This window comes from Mesoplodon mirus, assembly GCF_964341445.2.
Source record: "Mesoplodon mirus genome assembly, chromosome: 5".
Classification (NCBI taxonomy): Eukaryota; Metazoa; Chordata; class Mammalia; order Artiodactyla; family Ziphiidae; genus Mesoplodon; species Mesoplodon mirus.
This window is the reverse complement of record NC_138980.1, coordinates 68,617,686-68,642,734: the sequence shown is the minus strand read 5'-3', so window position 1 is coordinate 68,642,734 and position 25,049 is coordinate 68,617,686. Positions and strand designations below refer to the sequence as shown.

At 41.0% G+C, this 25,049-nt stretch overlaps 1 protein-coding gene across 2 annotated transcripts in view; it reads left to right on the top strand.

The window, feature by feature from the left end:
• KDM3B (lysine demethylase 3B) overlaps positions 1-25,049 on the top strand; it is a 60,973-nt gene that overhangs the window by 16,686 nt on the left and 19,238 nt on the right. Inside the window, exons 4-11 of one of the 2 annotated variants that reach the window (XM_082620423.1) lie at positions 2,078-2,183; positions 3,757-3,881; positions 5,959-6,033; positions 8,703-9,302; positions 12,942-14,178; positions 15,057-15,258; positions 19,254-19,468; positions 20,243-20,395. In XM_082620423.1, the coding sequence (XP_082476549.1) occupies positions 2,078-2,183; positions 3,757-3,881; positions 5,959-6,033; positions 8,703-9,302; positions 12,942-14,178; positions 15,057-15,258; positions 19,254-19,468; positions 20,243-20,395 (2,713 nt within the window). The remainder of the gene's footprint in view (positions 1-2,077; positions 2,184-3,756; positions 3,882-5,958; positions 6,034-8,702; positions 9,303-12,941; positions 14,179-15,056; positions 15,259-19,253; positions 19,469-20,242; positions 20,396-25,049) is intronic. The other variant, XM_082620424.1, reaches the window with a different exon arrangement.

Sequence of the window (25,049 nt, the reverse complement as noted above, 5' to 3'; positions counted from 1 at the left end):
ATAACTTGAGTCTAAGAGGTCCTATACTTACGTCTGTGGTAGGGAAGCTGGGAATTTGGGCTGGTTCCAAGCAACATTAAATATTGAAGAGCTTAGGTATATTTTTAGTTATAAGAAAAGGGGTAAGTTAGTAGTTTAAACAAACTAGTGTCTGAGTTAGAGTTTCAGAATTTATGGAGGGTAATATTTTTTTCTCACTTGTAAGGGTTACTGTCTGAAGGTTAAAAATTAGGAGACTTCCAGGCTTCCCTGGTGGCTCAGTGGTTGAGAGTCTCCCTGTTGATGCAGGGGACACGGGTTCGTGCCCCGGTCCGGGAAGATCCCACATGCCGCGGAGTGGCTGGGCCCGTGAGCCATGGCCACTGAGCCTGCACATCCGGAGCCTGTGCTCCTCAACGGGAGAGGCCACAACAGTGAGAGGCCTGCGTACCGCAAAAAAAAAAAAAAAAAAATTAGGAGACTTCCAAGAGTTTTGCTGTCTTATTGAGGCAGCCAAAAGCAGTATTTCCTGAACTGTGTTCTGTGTAATATTAATGATTTTTTTATTGTTGATATGTCTTCCTCCCTCATTAGGCCTCACTCCCTCTCATCAATCTTGCTTTATTTATCTCGTAATCCTAGTGCTTATATGAATAGGCACTCAGTGAATGTCGGATAAGTATCAAAATAAACAAGAAGATTTACATGGAATAAAATGTTTTGTGGTCAAATAAGTTTGAGAAACACTGAGCTAAACATGTTTTTTTCCTACATGTCTTCTCAGAGCCTTTAATATACTGTCGTATGTAGAAAGACATATATGCAGTTGATGCTTGAACAGCACGGATTTGAACTACACGGGTCCACTTATATGTGGATTTTTTTCAGTAAATACAGTACCTATAAATTAGTACGAATTTTTTCACATTATCTTTTCATTTTTGATATCTAGTGTTACTAATACTTATAACATCTAGTGTTTTGTATTATATAAGGCAATCTTGATGTAGTGTACTGACAGATGATTCATCTTGTAAACAGACATCATAAACTTAGGGTATCAATAAATACAGGACTTCGCTGCTGGCGCAGTGGTTAAGAATCAACCTGTCAGTGCAGGGGACGCGGGTTCAATCCCTGATCCGGGAAGATCCCATGTGCCGCAGAGCGTCTAAGCTCGTGCGCCACAAGTACTGAGCCTGCGAGCCACAACTACTGAAGCCTGCGCTCCTTGAGCCGGTGCTCTGCAACAAGAGAAGCCACTGCAGTGAGAAGCCCGCACACAGCAACAAAGAGTAGCCCCCGCTCGCCGCAACTAGAGAAAGCCCATGTGCAGCAACGAAGACCCGAAGCAGCCAAAAATAAATAAATAAATAAATTTATTAAAAAGAAAAGAAGACACAAAGGCAAACCACAAACTGGTAGAACCAATAAACGTCGGGAAAATATTTTTTTTTTAAGTTATATGCAGATTTTTGACTGCATGGGGTGGGGAAGCAGTTGGTGTCCCTAACCCCCCACCTTTTTCAATGGGGGTATAATATTTCCTAAATCTAAATGATCCTAGCATCCTTAACTTTTTTGGTGGGGGGGCCATGCCACTTGGCTTCTGGGATTTTTGTTCCCTAACTGGGGATCAAACCTGGGCCCTTGGCAGTGAGAGCTTGGAGTCCTAACCACTGGACCACCAGGGAATTCCCCTAGCATCCTTAACTTTTTTTTTTTTTTTTTTTTTTTTTTTGCGGTACGCGGGCTTCTCACTGCTGTGGCCTCTCCCATTGCAGAGCACAGGCTCCGGACGCGCAGGCCCAGCAGCCATGGCTCACGGGCTCAGCCGCTCCGCGGCATGTGGGATCCTCCCAGACCGGGGCACGAACCCGCGTCCCCTGCATCGGCAGGCGAACTCTCAACCACTGCGCCACCAGGGAAGCCCTGCATCCTTAACTTTTGTAGAGCATCTTGTGAGACGAGGTTTCTATGGAACATTCTCTGGCAAATGCTGATGTAGAGCTCCTCAGGGGTATAATTTTTCTCTTCTGGTTAGATATTATTGGTACTTACTTCAATACTCCGTTTTTTCTTCTTTTATCTTTATTAGATGGGAACAGATAGCCAAAACCAGATTCTTTTGGAACATGCTGCTCTGAGAGAAACAGTTAATGCTTTGATCAGTGACCAAAAGCTGCAAGAGATATTTAGCCGAGGTAAGAACAGGTGGTCCTCTGTCCCTGAATTCTGAATCAGGTGTATGGTCAGTGTTGAAAGTGATAGACTGGAGAGGACACCATGCAACGCTCAACATTTGTGCTTGTCTTCTTTTTGTGGATGGTGTCAAGAGTAACTCCAGTTAGCTGGATCTCTAGAATAGATTGGAAAAACAGGATCTCACTCAGACCACTATTTCCTTTTTGTATTACATTTCATAATATGCAATTTTGTCTTTCTTTTTTTCATTTCTTAAATATTTCTTAAGTACTAACCTTGTACTAGACACAGTGTTAAGGTACTGAGGATATAACCATGAACTAGAAAGTCTCTGCCCTTGTTGAGCATACTGTCTATAAGGTATGCTCTAAAGACTGTTAACAACAACAAATAACAACTTAGAATGTAAGGTATGTTCATAAAGGAAGGTGTCCACAGACTCATTCACATTAACAGCATGTAAATTTTTAAGAATGAAAACAAAAAAGAATTACTAGCTTTTATTAGCTTTTTCAGTTCACATACAGATTTTTCCCAAGATTCTACACAAAAGGTAGACTGTTGCCTCATTTATCCTTCCCTTCATGTTGTACATCTACTCTATGTCCTTTCTGACCCTCGTGATAATCATGCTTTTCAATGAAGTAGGATCCTTGGTTCTCTTTTGTCAAACTAAATCTAAATAGGTAAAGGTAAGAAAACTTGTCTCTTTGGGAAAGGAAAGTATCAGGGTAAAATGATGTTTAATAATCAAGGAAAGGTATGGAAGAGGAAAGAATGTGAGGAAAAATAGAAAAAAATCAAGTGGACAAAATGATAGGTAGAGATGTTTACGAGTATGTATAGAAAAATTAAGCTTAATTGTAGCTCTGAAACATAATAATTTAAAATAAGCAGTGATTTAGCTATCTAGTCTCAAATGTATAACATATGTAGGAGAGAGAAACTGTCCTTCTTGGAGGGCCAGCTGAAATTGCAGGGTAACATTACCTACTGATAAAGTAATATCTTTGAAACTCTGTGTTCCTAGGAAGACAGGTGCTATATTTGTTCAGACTATTATTAGTGCAGAGGCTGGAGACCTCATAAATTGAACTCTCCACCTACTGTAATGAAAGTCAGATAGCAAAGTGTAAATGGTTATATATCATTCCTATGGTAACATAACAAAATAGTACATTCAACTTACTGGCCTCCCACTTTTTTAATGTATATGTCATATAGATCTGAGTAGATTTTCACATTACCTATAGTTTTTGATTTGTAAGTTTCCTTTCTCTTCCCTGTATTACTTTCTAGAATTGGAAAATTGAGATAAGGTAGAATCAGAGGCCTGGGACATTCTAAGAAATCTCCAAATAAACAGAACTTACAAAAGTCTCTGGGAAAAACTATGTTTTTTTTTTTAATTGCTGTGTATGGTAAATCTGAAATTGTTCATTTATTCAACTCCATACAAGAGGATTAAAAGTGCTAAGTATTTACACTATATAATTTTCTTTCTGTTTTTAGAAACAGTCACGAAATACAGCTTAGCCAAAAATATTCAATACTAACTGATCTCTCCTTTAGGTCCCTACAGTGTTCAAGGTCACAGGGTCAAAGTATACCAGCCAGAGGGAGAAGAAAGTTGGCTCTGTGGTGTTGTAAGCCATCAAGACTCCATCACCCGTCTTATGGAGGTGTCTGTAACTGAGGTAAGGCTCTGTGTTATTTTGTCTGAGGTCCATCCATCCCCTTACCCAGGGTGGTGTAGGAAAAGGGAGCACTTCATTACATGTAAGAAGACTTGGGTTCCATCTCTGGCTTTGTCACTGTTCTTTTTTTAAATTTATTTTTGGCTGCGTTGGGTCTTCATTGCTGCGCACAGGCTTTCTCTAGTTGCAGTGAGCGGGGGCTACTCTTCGTTGCAGTATGTGAGCTTCTCATTGCCATGGCTTCTCTCGTTGTGGGGCACGGGCTCTAGGCGTGCAGGCTTCAGTAGTTGTGGCACTCAGGCTCAGTAGTTGTGGTTCGCGGGCTCTAGAGCGCAGACTCAGTAGTTGTGGCACACGGGCTTACTGGCTGCGTGGCACGTGGGATCTTCCCGGACCAGGGATCGAATGTGTGTCCCCTGCATTGGCAGGCGGATTCTTAACCACTGCGCCACCAAGGAAGTCCCCCTGGTTTTATCACTTATTGATTCTATCACCTTGAGAAAGGCTGTTCAACTTTCTTAACCTCAGTGTTCTCATTTGTAAATTAAAGTTAATTAGGTAACTTCCCCCTGACCTCACAGCATATGTTTTGGGAACTAAGATAATGTATTTGAAAGTGCTTTGAAATCTATGAAAGGGTATACAAATGTGAAGTGGTGTTATCATTTTTTATCGTATTCAGAAAGTTTAGTATTTAAAAATCTAATCAGCATTTGCTTCTATAATACTTATGCCACTCCCCCTTAGATGCTGAAAAAATGAATTGTTTCTAAAGCAATAAATAGAAAAAACATAGCATCTAGAGCTACCTGGAGAATTGTCTATCAAAACAACAAGAATATTTGGGGTCTTCCCTGATGGTGCAGTGGTTAAGACTGCTTCCACTGCAGGGGGTGCAGGTTTGATCCCTGGTTGGGGAACTGAGATCCCACGTGCTGTACAGTGCAGCCAAAAACAAAAACAATAGCGGAGTATTTTGAGTCAAACACGTATGTATTTATGATATCTTTGAATTGGTTTCAGATTTGCCCTCGGCATTCACATGTAATGTAAACATAAATGATTTTAGTTATTTCTTTATTGAATTTTATTTATTAAATTATTCAATCCTCATTTACAAATTTCAAATGATACACATATATATAAAATAGATATTGAAAGCCATCCCTTCCCCTAGGCAAATGTTACTCCCCACAATGGTAATCACCATTAACAGTTTGGTGTATATTCCATATGCTTCCAAATATCTTCTCTGTGTGTGTGTATGATATTTATATATTGTCTATTTAGGAGATAGCTATATAAATCATACTTTATTAACAAATGGGATCATATGATACATATAGTTCTTTGATTTACCTTTTTTACTTAATTTTAAATTGTCAACATCTTTGTGTGTAAATATATATAGAAATCTATCAATACTTTGTCCTTTTAAAATAGATGCATACTATTCACTGAATGGATGTATCATAACTAATTTAAAATTGATGGACGTTTAAATCATTTTTATTATTTTCACTAATATGAATAATGCTGCAGTGAATATCCTTGGGCATATATCATTATACACTTTCACATTATTTATTGGAATAAATTCCTAAGTGTGTAATTGCTGGGTCAAAGAATATGCACATTAAGTCTGATGATGTCTGTCAGATTGGCCCCTCCCAAACCTTTTGTTTTTTAATAGTAGAGTGGTGCTTTTAATGATTACTGGTTCTGAAGGTTTTTTGTTTTTTTAATTTCAGAATAGGAAGGTTTTAGAGATGCAGAATTTGAAATTCATACCCCTAAAAGGGACACTTGGGCATTGAATGCAATTTTTTCATTCATTCGTTTAACAAATATTTGAGTGATTACCATGTTCTAGACCTTGTTTCAGATGTTGTTATTCTGGCAGTGAATGAAATAGTAGAGATCCCTGTTCATGGAGCTTTCATTCTAGCAGGGGAGTAGAAACAAATAGAGATAATTACATAGATTAGAAAAATACATAATTATGTCTTTGGTGGACAAGGCATTAAATCTTTTTCTTCCTTTTTTCATATTTTCTTCTATCCCGCTCCTACTGTAGAGTGGTGAGATCAAGTCCGTAGATCCCAGACTGATCCATGTGATGCTGGTGGATAATTCAACGCCTCAGAGCGAGGTACAGTAATGAACTGAGTCTCTGAGCAGACTCATGAGCTTGCGTTATCTTGTTACATAGACTTCCTTATGTGTGTGTTATCCATGGATGCCCTTTGGGTTTCATCTCTGACCACTGTACATTTCTTGCTCTCTCCACAGCCTTTCCAGTTGAGGGAGGATAATCTCAAGAAAGAGACCTAGTCTGAGCAAACCCTTTTCATCATGGCTATGTTGCCTAGCCGTTTTAAAATCCATGGCCTATTTTTTTTCTTACATTTTTTCAGGACAGGTATATTTGAAAGATACAGTAGATAAAGCTGTAATAAGCAGTAGAAATATTCATGACCTACCCAGTAATAAGAAATAGGAGAAGCTACATCCTCTTTTTCTTTCCATTAGGTGGTAGTGAGCTCCAAGGAAATCTGAAATTCCATATCCCAAGAAGAGTCACATCAAACTGGTGTGTAGTTCAGTGCTCAGCACACAGTGGATTACTCCATAATTACTGTGAATCAGGCCAACTCTTGGTTCATTTAGAATTAACATAACCCATAAAAAGATACATTATATATCAGTGCCTGAACCAATCAAGGAATCCTGTATGAATTTCCTTCAGTAGGACATTGACTTGGACAGCCATCTGTCCATATATTCCTCACAGTCTTTTAGCACCTGCGTGGCTACTCATGCTGAGTATACAGTTCTTCCTCATCTTCTTTATCCAGTCATTTTTGGCTTGATAAAACAAGATTAGGGTAGGAAAAGAAGAATCAGGGTTAAATTTAATAGTTCTTTACTACATATTATATTATTACAAATAAGATAAGTCTCTTGACTGTGTTTACGTGGCTGAAAAACACTTGTTATTTTGATGCCATATTGGGTCCCTCTTTTATTTTCTTCCTTATTTCATTCAATCTTTAAGCACCTATTATATGTCAGGTACTGTTTAGCTGCCCAGATATAGCTAGAGAGTACTGGTCTCAGTGTCCTAGTCTTTCTACTCACATGTGAGTAGCTCACTGTACGTAGGGCATACATGTAAATTGTTGATCAGGGAGATTGCTCTGAGCCAGGCTCTGTAAGTTGGCCGAATGAGTTAAAGGTGAGATCTGTGGTTTTCAGCAACAGATGTTGATTCTTCCCTTTTCAGCTTTGCCATGATGTGACTATCTTCTTAGCTAGCAAAGTACAATTATTGACAGTTCTGCCAAATTTTACAGTAACCCTTCTTAGAGATCCATGGTTACCTCATCTCCTTGAAAGAGTGAGCAAGAAAGAAAGGAGAGATTTCACTGATTCTACTTCCATACTTCACAGCACTGAAAACTGGGTGATGATAGAGGTTGAAGAAAGGGTAAAAAGGTTTTAAAAGGATCAAATGGAAGCAATGCTTAACAAACAGAAACAGTTCTTGAATGAAAGATTTAGAAACTTAGATTAATAGTACCAAAAGCATGGGAGAAACAAATAAATCTTGAACTTTGTTTAAGGTTTGTAGAAGGAAATTAAGGGAGAAAAGACAAATGAAGGCAGCAAAAAAAAGAAGAAGAAAAAAAATTAGAACTGGCAAGAAATGTAAAATTTGAAAAAATTTCAGTTATAACAGCTATAATAATGATTACAACAAAGATAGATCTGCACAAAGAATCTGTAAGTATTCAAGGGCAGTAAGACTAGAGTAATCAAGTTGGTAAATAATAATGGCCAAATAACTATGTCTCTAGCTTATTGCCACCCCAACGTGTTATCTGAATAAAACTGTCTGAAAGTTAGCTAAGTGAAGCTAAAATGAAAACCTGCTTCATGATGGGATACCAATCTAAGACTGTTCCAGATATAAGTTGCTTGAGAGAACGTTAGCTGTGTCCCAAGCCCTTGTCCTCTTGTCCTTCTCAGGGAAAGAGTTTTTATTCAGAGATAGGAATTGCCCCCTTTTAATTCTGTGTCTTTTAAGGTTGTCTGACCTCTCAAATAAGGCACAAATAAGATTTCATGTGATAGGCTAAAATTACTGGAAGAGCTAAGAGATTTGGTGGTTTGGTTATGGTAGCCTGCCTTTTTAGCTTTCCCCTGTCTGATGCTTTGAAATAAGCTCCGGAGATTGATTGTGTCTTTATAGTGTCCATAAGAGCAATTCAGACTTGTTTTTGTTGGGCTCACTTTTGCTCTGGTCACAGACTCATAAATGTTAGTTTTCCTATTGTTAAGTTGTCACCAGTTTTTAGTGACTTCTGGATAGAAAAGTCACTTATTTTTCAGTAGTTGAAATGCCAGTTTCTGTCAAACAAGGAGACAAATATAAAATAAAGCAGATTTTTTTTTCATCAAGAGGCAAATAAGTTCCCAGCCTAGCTCTAGCAGTCTATTTTGTAAAAGAAATTCCACAAATTTTTAAAATCCTAAAAAAAGTCCAGTTGAGGAAGTAGTGGATTTTATTTAAGGGAAAGTTTGCCAAGTGAGTTAACTTCTTAGTAACCATTATCTTGAATATGTGTGCATAAATTGAATCACAGGAAGATTGGAGCTTTTTAACAAAAGGGGGTGTCTTAGAGCTGGCACTGGAATTTGGCAATCTGTACCTGCTTTGATTGTCTGCTTCTAGAGATGGGAAAGAGCTAATGGTTTATGGTTTTCACAGGATGGAAGGTCCCTTGTAATAAATCTTTTTTGAATTTTGTTTTGTAGGGGGGTACGTTAAAAGCAGTAAAATCTTCCAAAGGAAAGAAGAAGAGAGAGAGCATAGAGGGGAAAGATGGCCGGAGGAGGAAAAGTGCTTCGGACTCTGGGTGTGACCCTGCATCAAAGAAATTAAAAGGAGACAGGGGTGAAGTAGACAGTAATGGGAGCGATGGAGGTGAGGCAAGCCGAGGGCCCTGGAAAGGAGGGAATGCCAGTGGAGAGCCAGGGCTGGATCAGAGAGCCAAGCAGCCACCGACTACATTTGTCCCCCAGATTAACCGCAACATTCGCTTTGCCACTTACACCAAAGAAAACGGCAGGACTCTGGTGGTGCAGGATGAGCCCATAGGTGGGGACACACCTGTACCTTTCACTCCATATTCTACAGCCACAGGTCAGACACCTTTGGCCCCAGAGGTGGGTGGAGCCGAAAATAAAGAGGCAGGAAAAACACTGGAACAAGTTGGCCAGGGTATGGTGGCTTCAGCAGCTGTGGTCACTACCGCCAGCTCCACCCCAACCACGGTGAGGATCTCAGACACTGGCCTTGCAGCAGGGACTGGGCCGGAAAAACAGAAAGGCAGCTGGTCGCAGGCCCCAGGAGAGGTGAGTTGTTTCAGGGGCAGATTTGCAAGATTTGGGTTCATTCTTTCACCCTACTTTGTTCTTAACACATTAAAAAAGCATCTCAAATGCCACAGGGAAGGAGTATTTCTGAGATGTGCTTAAATTGTATTCTGTGGATAGTCCTTTACTGCTCGTTGGGCAAATGCATATATCTTTAAAACTATCAGCTCTTAAAAGTCACCTGAACAATTGGGCTAATCAGAAACTGATTATACAACCCAATTTAATGAGTTGTTAAAATAGATCTAATGGGGAATCTTTTTAATTCAGTTATCTATTTAGTTCATGTAGTGGTTGAGCCTCAACCAGGCCTATGAGAGGCAAGGTTAATGAATTATAGTGTTGGCAACAGTGAACACTGTAATTAAGGCTATGTGAAAGCTACTATTACCAACCCCTGTTTTCAGTTCATCATTTTATATATTTTCCTTTGAGGCTGGGCTGCTTTCTTTGATTTGATATGACCATGGAAGGTTGGTTTTTTCTTTCCCTAAGTTAATCTTTTAAGTCTTACCTGGAAATTTTGATGGAATTATTTCATCATTTCATATATTTTCCTTTATGGCTGGGCTGCTTTCTGTGATTTGATATGACCATAGAAGGTTGGGGGGTTTTTTCCCCTAAATTAATCTTGTAAGCCTTACCTGGAAATTTTGATGGAATTAATCACAGTAGTATCCCGTTTACTATGTTCTTTATCTTACATGCATGTATTGTTGCTGAAAAGGAACTTTTGTTAAATACAAGTTAACATCAAGTTGGCTCCCCAGTCAAATTTGAAACAGTGTCAAAATCAGTTCTTATAGTCTTCTGGTTCTTATTTTGGTCACCAAAGTATGATTTATGATGCTAGTCATATTTTTTTCAAACTGGCTGTTAATTCAAGCTGTAATATGAAATATAAATAAAATACTAAAATTTTTTTAAATTATGTATAGGAAACTACTGTGTGCTAAGTACTGTATATTATAAGCAAAGAATTGAAATCCTGTTTGACGGAGCTCACATCCTAAAATGGAATCATTTTATAACAGTGTATAACAGTGCCCTATAAAACATGGCATATACATTTCATCTGACTTCTTCCCCTCCCTAGCAAATGCAGTTTGTTAATCTCTAGTGTGCAGGGTTGGGGAGGGAGGTGAAGTGCCCAGGCAGAAGAGAAGGCCTATAAATGCAAATTTCGCACTCTTCATGGTTTGTTCTCTGTTAGTTTACCAGCATTCCCAAGAGAGCTAGGTGGGGATCTTATGTGGATTTCCAGTATGTGTAAGTCATCATATTGCCCAAATTAATTAAAATCAAATCCATGTCAAAGGCAGAGTAGATATAAGTGGGGATTACAAAACAGACCAAATACTACACTCTGCAAGAAGAGATCCACTGAATGCTGTTGTTCTTGGAGTAGCAAAGCTGAATAAATGAAATGTGGATCAAAGGGCATTTTCCAAACAGGTTTGAGAAATTTCTGTGACTGTATCTGTAATTTTGCTAATGTGTTAGCCTAGGTATTCTCTTGGAATATGGTTTAAAAGTACAGAAATGGATGTTTCCATCATGAAATACGGACACAGCCCTCCAGGAAACTTCTTGCCCTAAAAAGTGTGTTGAAATCAGTTTGTCATCACTTTCTTATAAGAAGAGGATTTGAAATTTAATCATTTGAAGAAAATGAAAGACCATCCAAATTATTTTTCATTCATGTGTGTATTTATTTTTAAAGAGTAACTTTAGTAGTGAAACCTGAGATCCTTATGCTTATTCCTTGCAGTCATGCAGGTGTCAAGGCTCCTGGCCAAATTCTGGCAGTGAAACAACAGCATAGCATCAGTGCTGTGTCTGTCTATTCTCTTCTTTTTATTTGGAGGAGTTTAAGTCTGGTTGCTGGTTAGTGGGAAGGAAAAGAAGAATGAACTAAGTTTTTGACTGTTAAATGCACTGAAGCAGTCTCTGTAGCAGATGTCAGCTGGAGGCAAGCCACAGGTGGTCTGCCTGGTTCTCATGCCTCTTTGCCACCCCAAAGAAAGTCCTAATGTAGACTCCTCTTGTGTATTTAAAGAAAACCTTAAATAAATTGAAACTCCCCCCCCTTCTTTATAAATTTTTTTATTTTATTTTATTTTTGGCTGCGTTGGGTCTTCGTTGCTGCTCGCGGGCTTTCTTTAGTTGTGGCGAGCAGGGGCTACTCTTTGTTGCGGTGCATGGGCTTCTCATGGCGGTGGCTTCTCTTGTTGCGGAGCATGGGCTCTAGGCATGCAGGCTCAGTAGTTGTGGCTTGTGGGCTCCGGAGCGCAGGCTCAGTAGTTGTGGCGCACGGGCTTAGTTGCTCTGCGGCACGTGGGATCTTCCTGGACCAGGGCTCGAACCCGTGTCCCCTGCATTGGCAGGCGGATTCTTAACCACTGTGCCACCAGGGAAGCCCCCCACCTTTTTTTTACAACACCCTTTCATTTATCTGGCATAAGTTTTTTTTAATTATGGTAAAGTAACACATAACATAAAATTTACCACTCACACCATTTGAGGTATACAGTACTGTGGCATTATACATTCACAGTGTTATGCAACCATCACCACTATCTAGTTAAAGAAAGTTTCTTCTCCCCAAAAAGAAACTCCATATCCATTAAGCAGTCATGGAATAATTTTTATTTCCAAGTATTACATAAGTGCTCGTACCTACCTATGGATATTTCTCTGTATTACGCACATATATGGCTGTGTAATATACCATATGAAAGTGATTCTAACCCTTCTTTATGTATACATCCTTCTTTATTCAAATGCAGAAGTTAACATTTTTAAGGTATTAAAAAAAAGAAACTTTTTTCATTCTCCAATTTGTTACGCTGAATGCTTTTATTTGGTGGGTGTATCAGTGTCTACAGTTTTCCACTTTGGAGACTTGTTAGATCCTAATGATAACAGAAGGGTTCAGTAACTGGTGTGCCTTCTTTAATTTAGCACCTTTAGGTCTAACTTTAATTGAAACAGATAATTCAACTTTTAGGTTGACTTGGACCCATAAATAAATGGCCAAATTCCAAAAAGGTCCATCTTGGTGAGTTTCAGACTAATAAAGAAAATACTTTTCCTTAATGTACAGTGGGCTTGTCATAGGGCTGAAGTTGCTTTTGTAAGATGGGCAATTTGCAATGGCTTAAATAAACTGAAACTTTAACCATAGCCCCTAAGGTCTTTGAGATAGATTAATATTACAGGGTCACTAGTAATATTTCACTATATTTCAGAGTAAAAGCTGATGTCCATTGGGGAGCCCTTTTCTTCAGTTCCTGGTGGAGTCTTCATTTCTAAGTAGATACTTAGAAGCCTACACAGCCTCCAAGTGCTCTGACAACCAGTTGGCTAACAACCAAGGGAATGGCAGGATATCATTCATCCTGCCATCTCTAGCTTACCTTGCTAAAGATCCCCTCTGTGCTGTCTGTGGCAGTTTTCTTCCCTGGTGAAATACAGGTATAAGAACAGTTTTCCTGGAATTACAGGAGAGAAAAGTTGATTGACCCTCAGGAAATGTTGGCCTAGGTCCAAGAAGATATCGTAAGGTTGTCAAGAGAAGCCAGCATCACTAACTCAGGCTATCTTCTCTCTTTTCAGAATTCAAGAAGTTCTGTTCTGGCCTCTTCTGGATTTGGAGCATCTCTCCCGAGTTCATCACAAGCTTTGACTTTTGGAAGTGGAAGGAGCCAGTCCAATGGGGTTCTAGCCACAGAGAACAAACCTTTGGGCTTCTCTTTTGGCTGTAGCTCTGCACCAGAGTCTCAGAAAGACTCTGATCTCTCCAAAAACTTGTTTTTTCAATGCATGTCCCAAACTTTACCCACCAGTAACTACTTCACTACTGTTTCAGAGAGTTTGGCTGATGATTCCTCCAGTCGAGACTCATTCAAACAAAGCCTTGAGAGCCTATGTAAAGGAAGATCCGCTCTTGGAGCAGACACTAAATCAGGCTCTAAGGCTGGAAGCTCTGTGGATCGGAAAGTGCCTGCAGAGTCCATGCCCACCCTCACGCCAGCCTTCCCACGGAGCCTCCTAAATGCCCGCACCCCAGACAGTCATGAAAATCTATTTTTACAGCCCCCTAAACTGTCCCGAGAAGAGCCTCCTAACCCTTTCTTGGCATTTGTGGAGAAAGTTGAACATAGCCCTTTCAGCAGCTTTGCATCTCAGGCATCAGGTAGCTCTTCCTCTGCTACCACTGTCACCTCCAAGGCAGCATCCAGCTGGCCCGAGTCTCACTCCTCTACAGATTCAGCATCTTTAGCAAAGAAGAAAACCCTCTTCATCACAACTGACTCCTCCAAACTGGTGTCTGGTGTTCTGGGCTCAGCTCTTACCACTGGGGGGCCAAGCCTCTCTGCCATGGGGAATGGCCGGTCCAGTTCACCCACCAGCAGCCTCACCCAGCCCATTGAGATGCCTACTCTCTCCTCTAGCCCCACAGAGGAGAGACCAACTGTGGGGCCTGGGCAGCAGGACAATCCTCTCCTTAAAACCTTTAGTAACGTCTTTGGCAGGCACTCAGGCAGCTTTCTGTCCTCCCCAGCAGATTTTTCACAGGAGAACAAAGCTCCTTTTGAAGCTGTGAAAAGGTTCTCACTGGATGAGCGAAGCTTGGCTTGCAGACAAGACTCGGACTCCAGTACCAATAGCGACCTGTCAGATTTGAGTGACTCTGAGGAGCAGCTGCAAGCCAAGACCGGCCTGAAGGGGATTCCGGAGCACCTGATGGGGAAGCTGGGCCCCAATGGGGAGCGCAGTGCTGAGCTGCTGCTGGGAAAAGGCAAAGGGAAGCAGGCCCCCAAGGGCCGGCCTCGGACTGCCCCCTTGAAAGGTGATCCTGCTGGGCTTATACATGGGCTTGCTGGCACTAGCTTTAAATGCTTGTTGTGCTCTTGGGCAGCAGAGGCCCTCTCTTTGATGGAAAGTTCTATAATCTCATAGAATTACATAGTCAAAAGGGCGCCATCAGACCTTCTGGTTCAGGGCAGGATTGATCTATACTAGTACTGTAAGAGGGGTATCTGTCCTGTGTAATGATAATCCTAAAAAGTCTTGATAGTCTGTTATTTTCGGTCAGGAACTCTTTTCTGTGTATTTCTCTTGCTTTTGGCCCTTCCTCTTTTATTTACTTAGGCGAGTTACTCAGTACTAGTCTTCATTCTCACATCGCAGCCTTTAGTAGAGTTGATGAAGCAAAGAGAACCACTCCTCAGTTTGCTCCTCTCTGTCGCATATATATGGTTTTAACACCTCTTCCAAAAAGCCTTTAACTCTTGTGGAGTGAGGTTATGGTCCAAAATTGTATAAGGTCAAGTGTTTAAGAGAAAGTCTGATGGTAAAAGTCCCCATTCTTGTTAGGATTTGGTATCCCATGGGAGCCGCAAGAGTTCTTGATCAGTAGAACAATCATATCCTGAGGGGCTAGTGGCAAGAGGCTTCTGCCATCTTGAGTTTTCCTCACCCATGCTCAGAGTTGTTTTGTTGTCATGGGGTACTTCCCACAAATTCTCCATGGTCTTTAACTCCTAGTTGAAGCCTTTGTTCCCTGTGCTCCTTTTCTGTCAAGGATGGACCTGATGGGCTCATGCCCATTCAGTGCAAGGAGGAGTGACTCAGGTCAGGACAAGTGACTGTCCCCAGGAGGATTATATTATTGAGTCTCATTTAAACCTTTCATGACCAACCATTTCTCCCCCTCCCTTGCCACAGTTGGCCAGTCAGTGCTGAAAGATGTGAGCAAAGTGAAGAAGCTGAAGCAGTCCGGAGAGCCCTTCCTGCAGGATGGGTCGTGCATCAATGTAGCCCCTCATCTGCACAAGTGTCGTGAGTGCCGCCTGGAGCGGTATCGGAAGTTTAAGGAACAAGAGCAAGATGATTCCACTGTGGCTTGCCGCTTCTTTCACTTCCGGAGGTACCCAGGCTCCTCTCTTCATCTCCTTCCCAGTTTCGTTAGTGACACTTAACTTCCACTCTTTCTCTGAATCGGTAAACATATCTCACCATCTTTTTATTGTTTTCCTAAATTACATTGCTCTCAGAGTCTGTGCTAAGGTTCTGCTATCCCATTAGTGGCCACTTAGTTGTTTGGATTGTGAAATGATATGTGACTTTGTCCTTAGAGAATTGAAATTGAACAATCTCACCTGCTGCCCCCTGAGCTGTGTTGAGTTATTCCTAACTTGGGTTCCATTTGAAACCAGTGGTGTGAGCAGAAGGATGCCATTTTGTGTCATAGATCTGCCTGACCACTTATTCCTCTTTAGTGCTAGAGTAACTTGAGTCCACTATGGAGAAGGGGAAGTAAGGTTAGGAGATAATGTGAAATAGAGATAACTGTTGAAAATCCTAAGAATATCCCTTGCTTTTACCAAACAACAGCTATTTAGTCACTTTTCTTCTGCTTGATAAACTTAGAAGAGGAATTTCTTCTAAGCAATCATTCAAGTATCCTTAGTTTTTTAAATAAAGAAATCCAGGTGGTTTATCCATGTGGCATGGATTCACTTATTCAGCAAATATTTATTGAGCACTTAATGTGTGCCAGCCATTGTTGTGGGCATTGAGGATTAAACAGTGCATAAAACCATCAAATTCCTGCCCTCAGGAGGCTTGTTGGGGACGCAGAGAGTAAATAAGAAAAAAAAGGTTAAATATATAGTATGTCAGTCTGTAATAACTGTGAGGAAGAAAAAGGAGGGAAAGAGGATTGAAGTGTGGGGAGGCTAGAGAGGCTACAGTTTATTTTTATATCTTTTTTTTTTTTGCGGTACGCGGGTCTCTCACTGTTGTGGCCTCTCCCGTTGCGGAGCACAGGCTCCAGACGCACAGGCTCAGCGGCCATGGTTCACGGGCCCAGCCGCTCTGCAGCATGTGGGGTCTTCCTGGACCGGGGCACGAACCTGTGTCCCCTGCATCGGCAGGTGGACTCTCAACCACTGCGCCACCAGGGAAGCTCTATTTTTATATCTTTATTGGAGGAAGCTACAGTTAAATAGGATGGCTTGATGGGGGAATTCCCTGGTGGTCCAGTGGTTAGGACTCTACACTTCCACTGCAGGGAGCACAGGTTCGATCCCTGGTTGGGGAACTAAGATCCCACATGCCACGTGGCAAGGCCAAAAAAAAAAAAAAAAAGGATGACTTGAGAAAGTGAGTTTTGAGTAAAGACCTGAAGGAGGTGAGGGGAGTGAGCCACACATTTTTCTGGGAGACAAGTATTCGAGATAGAGGGCACAGCAACAGCAACTGTCTTGAGGCTGGAATATTTCTAGTGTGTTCATGGAGCTAGGGTGGGTAAAAGAGAGTAAGCAAGGGGGGGAAAAGAGTAAAGTCAAAGAGTTAATGATAGTTCCAGATTGTAAAGGGCTACTTTTAAGGGCCCTGGCTTTTATGCTGAAGAAGCAGTTGTTGGAGATTTTGAGCTGATGAGTAACACTGATGAATGTTTTAAAGGATCACTGTGACTACCTTCTTGAGAGTAGATTATATTGAGGCAAAAGCAGGGAGAAATTAGGAGAATATTGGAATTATCCAGGTGAGAAATGATGGTGGTTTAGTGTAGGGAGTAATTAATAGAGGTGATGAGAAGTGGTTAAATTAAGGATATATTTTGAAGGTAGAGCCACATGCTTTTCTGATGGATTGCATGTGGGATATGAAAGAAAGGAGTCAAAGATGATTTTACGGCTTCTGGCCTGAAAACTGGAAGAATGGAATTGCCATTTACTGGTAAGGTGATTTCTTAGGGAAAAGTGGGTTTGAGGAGGAAAATGGGGAGTTTTAATTAGTTAATTTATTAATTTATTTTTATTTTTATTTATTTATTTTGGGTTGTGTTGGGTCTTTGTTGCGGTGTGCGGGCTTCTCATTGTGGTGGCTTCTCTTATTGTGGAGCACGGGCTCTAGGTGCCCGGGCTTCAGTAGTTGCAGCACGTGGCTTCAGTAGTTGTGGTGCGTGGGCTCAGTAGTTGTGGCTCATGGGCTTAGTTGTTCCACAGCATGTGGGGTCTGCCTGGACCAGGGATCGAACCCATGTTCCCTGCATTGGCAGGAGGATTCTTAACCGCTGCGCCACCAAGAAAGTGCGGGAGTTTTAATTTAGATATGTTAAATTAGAGATTCCTATTAGATTTCCAAGTAGAGATGTTGAAAGGGCAGCTGGGGAATTCCCTGGTGTTCCCATGGTTAGGACTCTGCCTTCTCATTACCAAGGGCCCGGGTTCAATCCCTGGTCAGGGAATTAAGATCCCACAAGCTGTGTGGTGCACCCAAAAAGAAAAAAAAAAAGAAGAAAGAGCAGCTGGATATACAACTCCAGAGTTGAGGGAAGAAGTCCAAGCTGGAGATAAAAATGTGGATGTCACTGGGTATTTAAAGCTGTGAGTCTAACTGAGATCACTTAAGGAGTCAAAGTCCAGGCAGAGAAGAGAAGTAGTCCAAGGACTGAGTTCTGAAGCTCTCCAGCATTTAGGAATGGGAAAGATGAGGAGGAACTAGTAAAGGAGGCTGAGAAAGAACAGCCAGTGAGGTATCCTGGAAGACAACTGAAGAAAGTGTTTCCGGGAAGGAATTATGAACTCCGGCAAATGTTGGTGATTGGGTGGGGTCAGTTAAGGACTGAAAATGATCATTGGATTTAACAAGGGGGAATGACCTTGTCAAAAACAGTTTTGGGACTTCCCTGGTGGTCCAGTGGTTAAGACTCCACACTTCCACTGCAGGGGGTGCCGGTTCAATCCCTGATCAGGGAACTAAGATCCCACATGCCGCATGGCATGGCAAAAAAAACAAAACCAATTTTGGTAGATTGGTGGGAGAAAGCCTGAATGACGTGGATTAAGAGAAAAGAAAAAGAAAAGGAACTGGTGACTATCAGTATAGACAACTCTTTTAACAACTCCCTGGTGGCGCAGTGGTTGAGAGTCCGCCTGCAGATGCAGGGGACATGGGTTCCTGCCCCGGTCTGGGAAGATCCCACGTGCTGCGGAGCGGCTGGGCCCGTGAGCCATGGCCACTGAGCCTGCGTGTCCGGAGCCTGTGCTCCGCAACGGGAGAGGCCACAACAATGAGAGGCCCGCGTACCGCAAAAAAAAAAAAAAAAGAAAAAAAGAAACTGCTCTTACAAACTGATAAATGGAGGAGGTGGGTGTGGAATCAAGGGGATTTTTGAGATAGCACATTCAAATACTGACAAGAGTGATTCAGTAGAGAGGAAAATAGATGATGTAGAAGAGAGAATTAGTGGAGGGATGCCTATGCAAGAGGATAGGATGTAGAACATAGGTGAAGAGGTTGGTCTTCACTGGTACCTAGTTCATCCATAGTAGCAGAAGATGAAATGGAGTACATGGGGCCAGTGACAAGAATGTGTGGTAGTGTGGTGGTGGGAACTTGTGGGAATTCTCTTCTGGCTCCTTGCGGAATTTTTTCAGTGAAATACTTAGCAAGTCCTTGTGGGGAAAGTAATATCGGAGGTTTGAAAGGAAAGGAGAAGATATTAAACAGGCATTTAGGAGAGGGAGCACACTAGGAAACTGTATTGTGGCTGCCAGGCAATATTAAGGGTTCATGTGAGTAGACATGAATTTCAAGTGTGACAGTGAGCATAGCTCTGTATTTTTCTCTGGTCACATTCAGTGCTGTGGGTGCTGGTGTGAAGCAGGTGGTTGGAGAAACTGGTGGACATTTCTGGGGACAGCTTTTTAAAGAACCCAGACGTACTAGGTGTTAACAAGCCTTCCTATTAGTGCATACTGTGTTGGTCTAATACAGTGAAATTTCTTAACTCAGTCTGATTCCTGTTATGTCTCATTTAATTTCTTTTAGGTCCTAGGATTTTAAGTGTGTGTTGGTTTGCATGGTTGCTGCTATTTACTATGTATTTGACTGTGTACCTTCCTGTCTCAGGTTGATCTTCACTCGAAAGGGGGTACTCCGAGTGGAGGGGTTTCTGAGTCCCCAGCAAAGTGACCCTGATGCCATGAACCTGTGGATTCCCTCTTCCTCCCTAGCAGAAGGAATAGACCTAGAAACCTCAAAATACATTCTTGCCAACGTTGGAGACCAGTTCTGCCAGCTTGTGATGTCTGAGAAGGAGGCCATGATGATGGTGGAGCCACACCGTAAGGCACCCTCTTGCTTGTCTTCCAGTCAGTTCTAGTTGGAAACTCATTTTCTTTTGCTTAAAGGGAGGTGTGGAAGGAGTGGCAGGTAGCATTTTCTATGGATGAATTAAGACCGATAAAACTTCTCTTTGTAGTAAACTAAATAGCTGAAGCCACACCTATCCAGCAGTCCTCATTCTTTTAGTCTTTGGCAGTTAACAAACTAAAAATTCCTTCCCTGTTTGTCTTTCGTTGTTGTAGCACAGTTGTCATAATCTGCATTTTGATCCCTGTTTGGGTTTGATTCACGCTGAATATTTTCAGTTTGCTTTGAACTAATTTGTGTTAGTAAGTGATACTTGATGGTTTGTGAATAGATGAAGTGCTACTGGTTGTTGTGTTTCATACCTAGAACCCACATTTTTCAGACATTTATGATATTTCCGTGTCTATGAGATACTGTACCCTATTTCTAGACCAAAGAATATTGTACTATGAAATTATGCCCTACACTTTAAGAGAAGAATCCTCTTGTTTCAAAATTCCCCAAGTTGAAAATTTTATAGTATCTTAAATGACAACATGTGGCATTCATTCTCATTGACACTTGTTCAGAAATATTAGAAATTCCATGTATTTTGTTTCTCTTACAGTTATAGAAATACAGACTTCATGAACCTTTGAGTTTAATTGCTAGACAAAACACTTGAGTAGAAATCAGTGGGTCTGGGATCTTTTGCTGTTGCTCAGGATGGTCAGTGCCAACAGTATTCCTCTTCCTTTTTCCACCAGAGAAAGTGGCATGGAAGCGAGCAGTGCGTGGTGTACGGGAGATGTGTGATGTATGTGAAACAACTCTCTTCAACATCCACTGGGTTTGTCGCAAATGCGGATTTGGGGTCTGCCTTGACTGTTACAGGCTCAGGAAAAGCCGACCACGCAGTGGTGAGCAAATATTGTCCTGTGTAGTTCTAAAGGTAAACTGTCAGTGGAGGTGTGGACTTGGAAATTGAAGCAGAAATGGGTTTGTGCCTCCTTTTTAGCTGTTTAGCTTCATTTATGTTTTGTCACATTGTGAAGTCTTAAAATTGCCAATACTCCAGCCTAACTGGGAAGGTTAAAACAAGCCAAGAAGAGTAAATCTTCATCTTCCCTGGTTTTGTTTTTTTTTAATAACATCTTTTTTTGAGATATAATTAATATGCTGTAAAATTCACCCTTTTAAAGTGTACAGTTCAAAGGTTTTTAGTATATTCTCAAGGTTATATATTCATCACCATAGTATAGTATAGTCTCAAGGTTATATAGTAATTTCGTTTTCACTGCTCCAAAAACAAACTTCACACCCATTAGCTGTCACTCCCCATTCCTCCCCCTCCTTAGGCCTTGGTAACCACTAATCTACTTACTGTCTATATAGATTTGCCTATTCTGTACATGTCATATAAATGGAATCATACAATATTTGGCCTTCTGTGACTGGCCTCTTTCACTTAGCGTACTGTTTCAAAGTTTCATCCATGTTATAGCACCTAATTCATTCCTTTGTATTGCCAGGTAATATTCCATTGTATGATATACTACATTTTCTTCATCCATTCATCAGTTGATGGACATTTAGGTTGTTTCTACTTTGGGCTGTTATGAATAATGCCACTAGGAACATTTGTGTACAAGTTTTTGTGTGAACATATGTTTTCATTTTTTTTGAGGATATACCTAGTAGTGGAACTGATGGGGCATATGGCACTTCTATTTTTAACCCTTTCAGAAACTGCCAAACTGTATTCCAGAGTAGCTGCACCATTTTTAATTCCACCAGCAATGTACGAGGATTTCAGTTTTTCCAAATCCTTGTCAACACTTGTTATTAAATGTCTTTAATTGTAGCCATCATAGTGGCTATGAAGTAGTATATCATTTTATGTGTGTGTGTGTTTTTAATAAATTTATTTATTTATTTATGGCTGCATTGGGTCTTCATTGTTGCACATGGGCTTTCTCTAGTTGCAGCGAGTGGGGGCTACTCTTTGTTGTGGCGCGCAGGCTTCTCATTGTGGTGGCTTCTCTTGTTGCGGAGCATGGGCTCTAGGCGCACAGGCTTCAGTAGTTGTGGAGCACGGGCTTCAGTAGTTATGGCTCGCGGGCTCTGGAGCACAGGCTCAGTAGTTGCAGCGCACAGGCTTAGGTGCTCCATGGCATGTGGGATCTTCCTGGACCAGGGCTCGAACCCGTGTCCCCTGCATTGGCAGGTGGATTCTTAACCACTGCACCACCAGGGAAGTCCTTCATTGTGTGGTTTTGACTTGCATTTCCCAGATGACTACTGATGTTGAGCATCTTTTCATATGCTTATTGGCCCTATGTTTATCTTCTTTGGAAAAATGTCTATTCAAATCCTTTGCTTCACTTTGTTTTTGCTTTACCTTATTGCCCACCACTTCCTCATTCTTCCCTCTTATAAGATACAGTGTAACCACTGTAACAGTGGTTTTAGAGCTTAGGCTACTAGGATCTGAATCCTACTTGCACATGTTATTATACCAACTATGGTATCTTGGGCTAGCTACTTAACCCCTCAGAACCTCAGTTTCCTTGTCTATAAAACAAAGATAATATGAGTATGTCCCTCACAGCATTGTTTTGAGGATTAAATGAGATGATGTATGTAAAGTGGTTAACACAGGGCCTGACATCCACTAGGTTCTACATGTTAATGGAGCTAAGATCTTCCATTGTTGCCCATGAAAGATAAACTTCTGCACAAATTGCCCTCCTGCCATAAACAACAAGAAAACCAGACAAAATATATGAAACCACAATTTCAGATATTAGACAACAGGCAGTTTGAGTCTGTGTTCCCTAAGAAAAGGGAAGAAACAAGGTGAATCTTACAGTTGCCCCAGTTCACTGCTTGGAGGCAATTTCCATCCTGTACCACAGGGAAAGGCAACTAAAATAGAGTTTGGCAATCTCATGAGTTGAGACAGAGATCAGAATCTGCGAAGAGTAAGGTAGTGTACTGAAGAGGTTACAGCTACACAGAGAGAACACCAGAGATCTGTGGAGAAATCATCTAAATTTTTTTTGTCTTATGGTGATCTGCACATGCATAAGGTGAAACTTTCCTCAAGGCAATCAACTGAGTAGTATACAGAACTGACAGTTTGTATTCCCACCAGCCAGAGTGGAGAGACACTGGATAGAGTTCAAAAGAGTCACACCCTTAGTAGTAAGACTAATGTTGTCCCAGAATACAGGCTGCTCTGGAGCTGCCATAATGAAGTGTAAAGCAAGCCTTGGAAGGATCAAATTCATCTACAAGTTACTTAGTTATATGCCACACTAAAACCAAACATTCTTTAAAGGATTACAACAAAATCCAGTACTCTGAACATAAGACTCACAAAGCTCTGCATTCAGTGAAGAATGATCAGGTATACAGAAAAGCAGAATAATATGACCAATAATCCGGAAAAAAGAAAAAAAAATGATCTGTAGAACAAATCCAGAAATGACAGTAGTGATGGAATTATTGTACAAGGACCTAAAACAGCTATTATAAAACTTTTAAATATGCTTGGACATAAAGGAAAACACAATGAGAAAAACAGAAGACATGTAAAAGACCCAAATGAAACTTCTTGAGATGAAAAATATCTCCCCCCCAAAATTACACTAGGTGGCAGATTAGATACTGCAGAAGAAACAGTGAGCTTGAAGACAGCAATAGAAACTATAAAAACTAAGCACAGAGAGAAGAAAGAAATTTATAAGAGTGGCTTGTTGAACTACAGGATATATTGGGCAGTCTCCAAAATTTATAAATGGAGTTCCAGAAAGAGAAAGGGCAGGAGGGCAGAGACAGAAAAAATATTTGAACAAATAAAGCCAAAAATTTTCCAAATTTGATGTAAAAGCTATAACACCACAAATCCAACAATAATCCTCAAACAGAAAATACGTTAAGAAAACCACACCAGGGCTTCCCTGGTGGCGCAGTGGTTAAGAATCGCCTGGTAATGCAGGGGACATGGGTTTGAGCCCTGGTCCGGGAAGATCCCACATGCCACGGAGCAACTAAGCCCGTGCGCCACAACTACTGAGCCTGTGCTCTAGAGCCCACGAGCCACAACTACTGAGCCCGTGTGCCACAACTACTGAAGCCTGCGCACCTAGAGCCCGTGCTCCACAACAAGAGAAGCCACCACGATGAGAAGCCACCACAATGAGAAGCCCACGCACCACAACGAAGAGTAGCACCCATTCGCCGCGACTAGAGAAAGCCCCGTGCAGCAACAAGGACCCAACACAGCCAAAAATAAACAGATAGATAGATAGATAGATAGATTTATTCAACAACAACAAAAAAGAAAACCACACCAGGGGCTTCCCTGGTGGCGCAGTGGTTAAGAATCTGCCTGCCAATGCAGGGAACACAGGTTTGAGCCCTGGTCCGGGAAGATCCCACATGCCATGTAGCAACTATGCCCGTGCGCCACAGCTTTCAAGCCTGTGCTCTAGAGCCCACGAGCTACAACTACTGAGCCAATGGGCCACAACTACTGAAGCCCGTGCGCCTAGAGCCCGTGCTCTGCAACAAGCAAAGCCACCGCAATGAGAAGCCTGCACACTGCAATGAAGAGTAGCCCCCGCCCGCCACAACTAGAGAAAGCCTGTGCACGGTAACGAAGACCCAACGCAGGCAAAAATAAATAAAAATAATAAATAAATTAAAAGAAAACCACACCAAAGCACATCATAATCACTTACCGAAAAACAGTGATAAAGAGAAAAGCTGAAAAGCACCAGATGAAAAAAGGCACATTATGTAACAAAGATAAGAATGATAGCTAACTTGTCAGAAACCTGTACGCCAGAGACAATGGAACAGTATTTTAAGGTGCTGAAAACAAACCTATTAACCTAGAATTCATACCAGTGAAAATATCTTTCAAGAGTGAAATAGTTTTTCAGACATGGATAAAATGATAGAATTCATCACCAGCAGATCCATGCTACAAAGTTAAAGGTAGTTACTCAGGCAGAAGAAAATGATACAATGTGGAAATTTGGATTAACACAAAGGAGTGAAGAATATCCTACGTGGTAAATATGCAGGTACATATAAGACTTTTTTTCTTAATCTTTTAAAAAGATAATTGTTTAAAGCAAAAGTAGTAACTGTATTGTGGGGTTTATAATTTAAGTAAAACTAAAATATGTAATAACAGCACAAAGGAAAGGAGGGGAAAATGGAAGTACTGTTTTATAAGGGTCTTAACACTGTCAAGTGTTATAGCATTTGAAGATAGACTGTGGTAAGTTAAAGATACTACAAACTCTAAAACAAACCAAAAAAATTAAGAGATATAGCCGCTAAGCCAAAAATGGAAACAAAATCATATTATAAAAAATAATTAATTCAAAAGGTGGAAAAATGAAACCAAAAATGGTACAAATAAACAGATATACAGTGTATCTTATATTCAGATTTCTTGGAGTGGGTAACACAATTACCAAAAAAAAAAGCCTAAGAAGGTTTTTTGGGGGCATGATAAAGAAAAGTTGAAACACTGAACTAGGTATAGATAGGGAC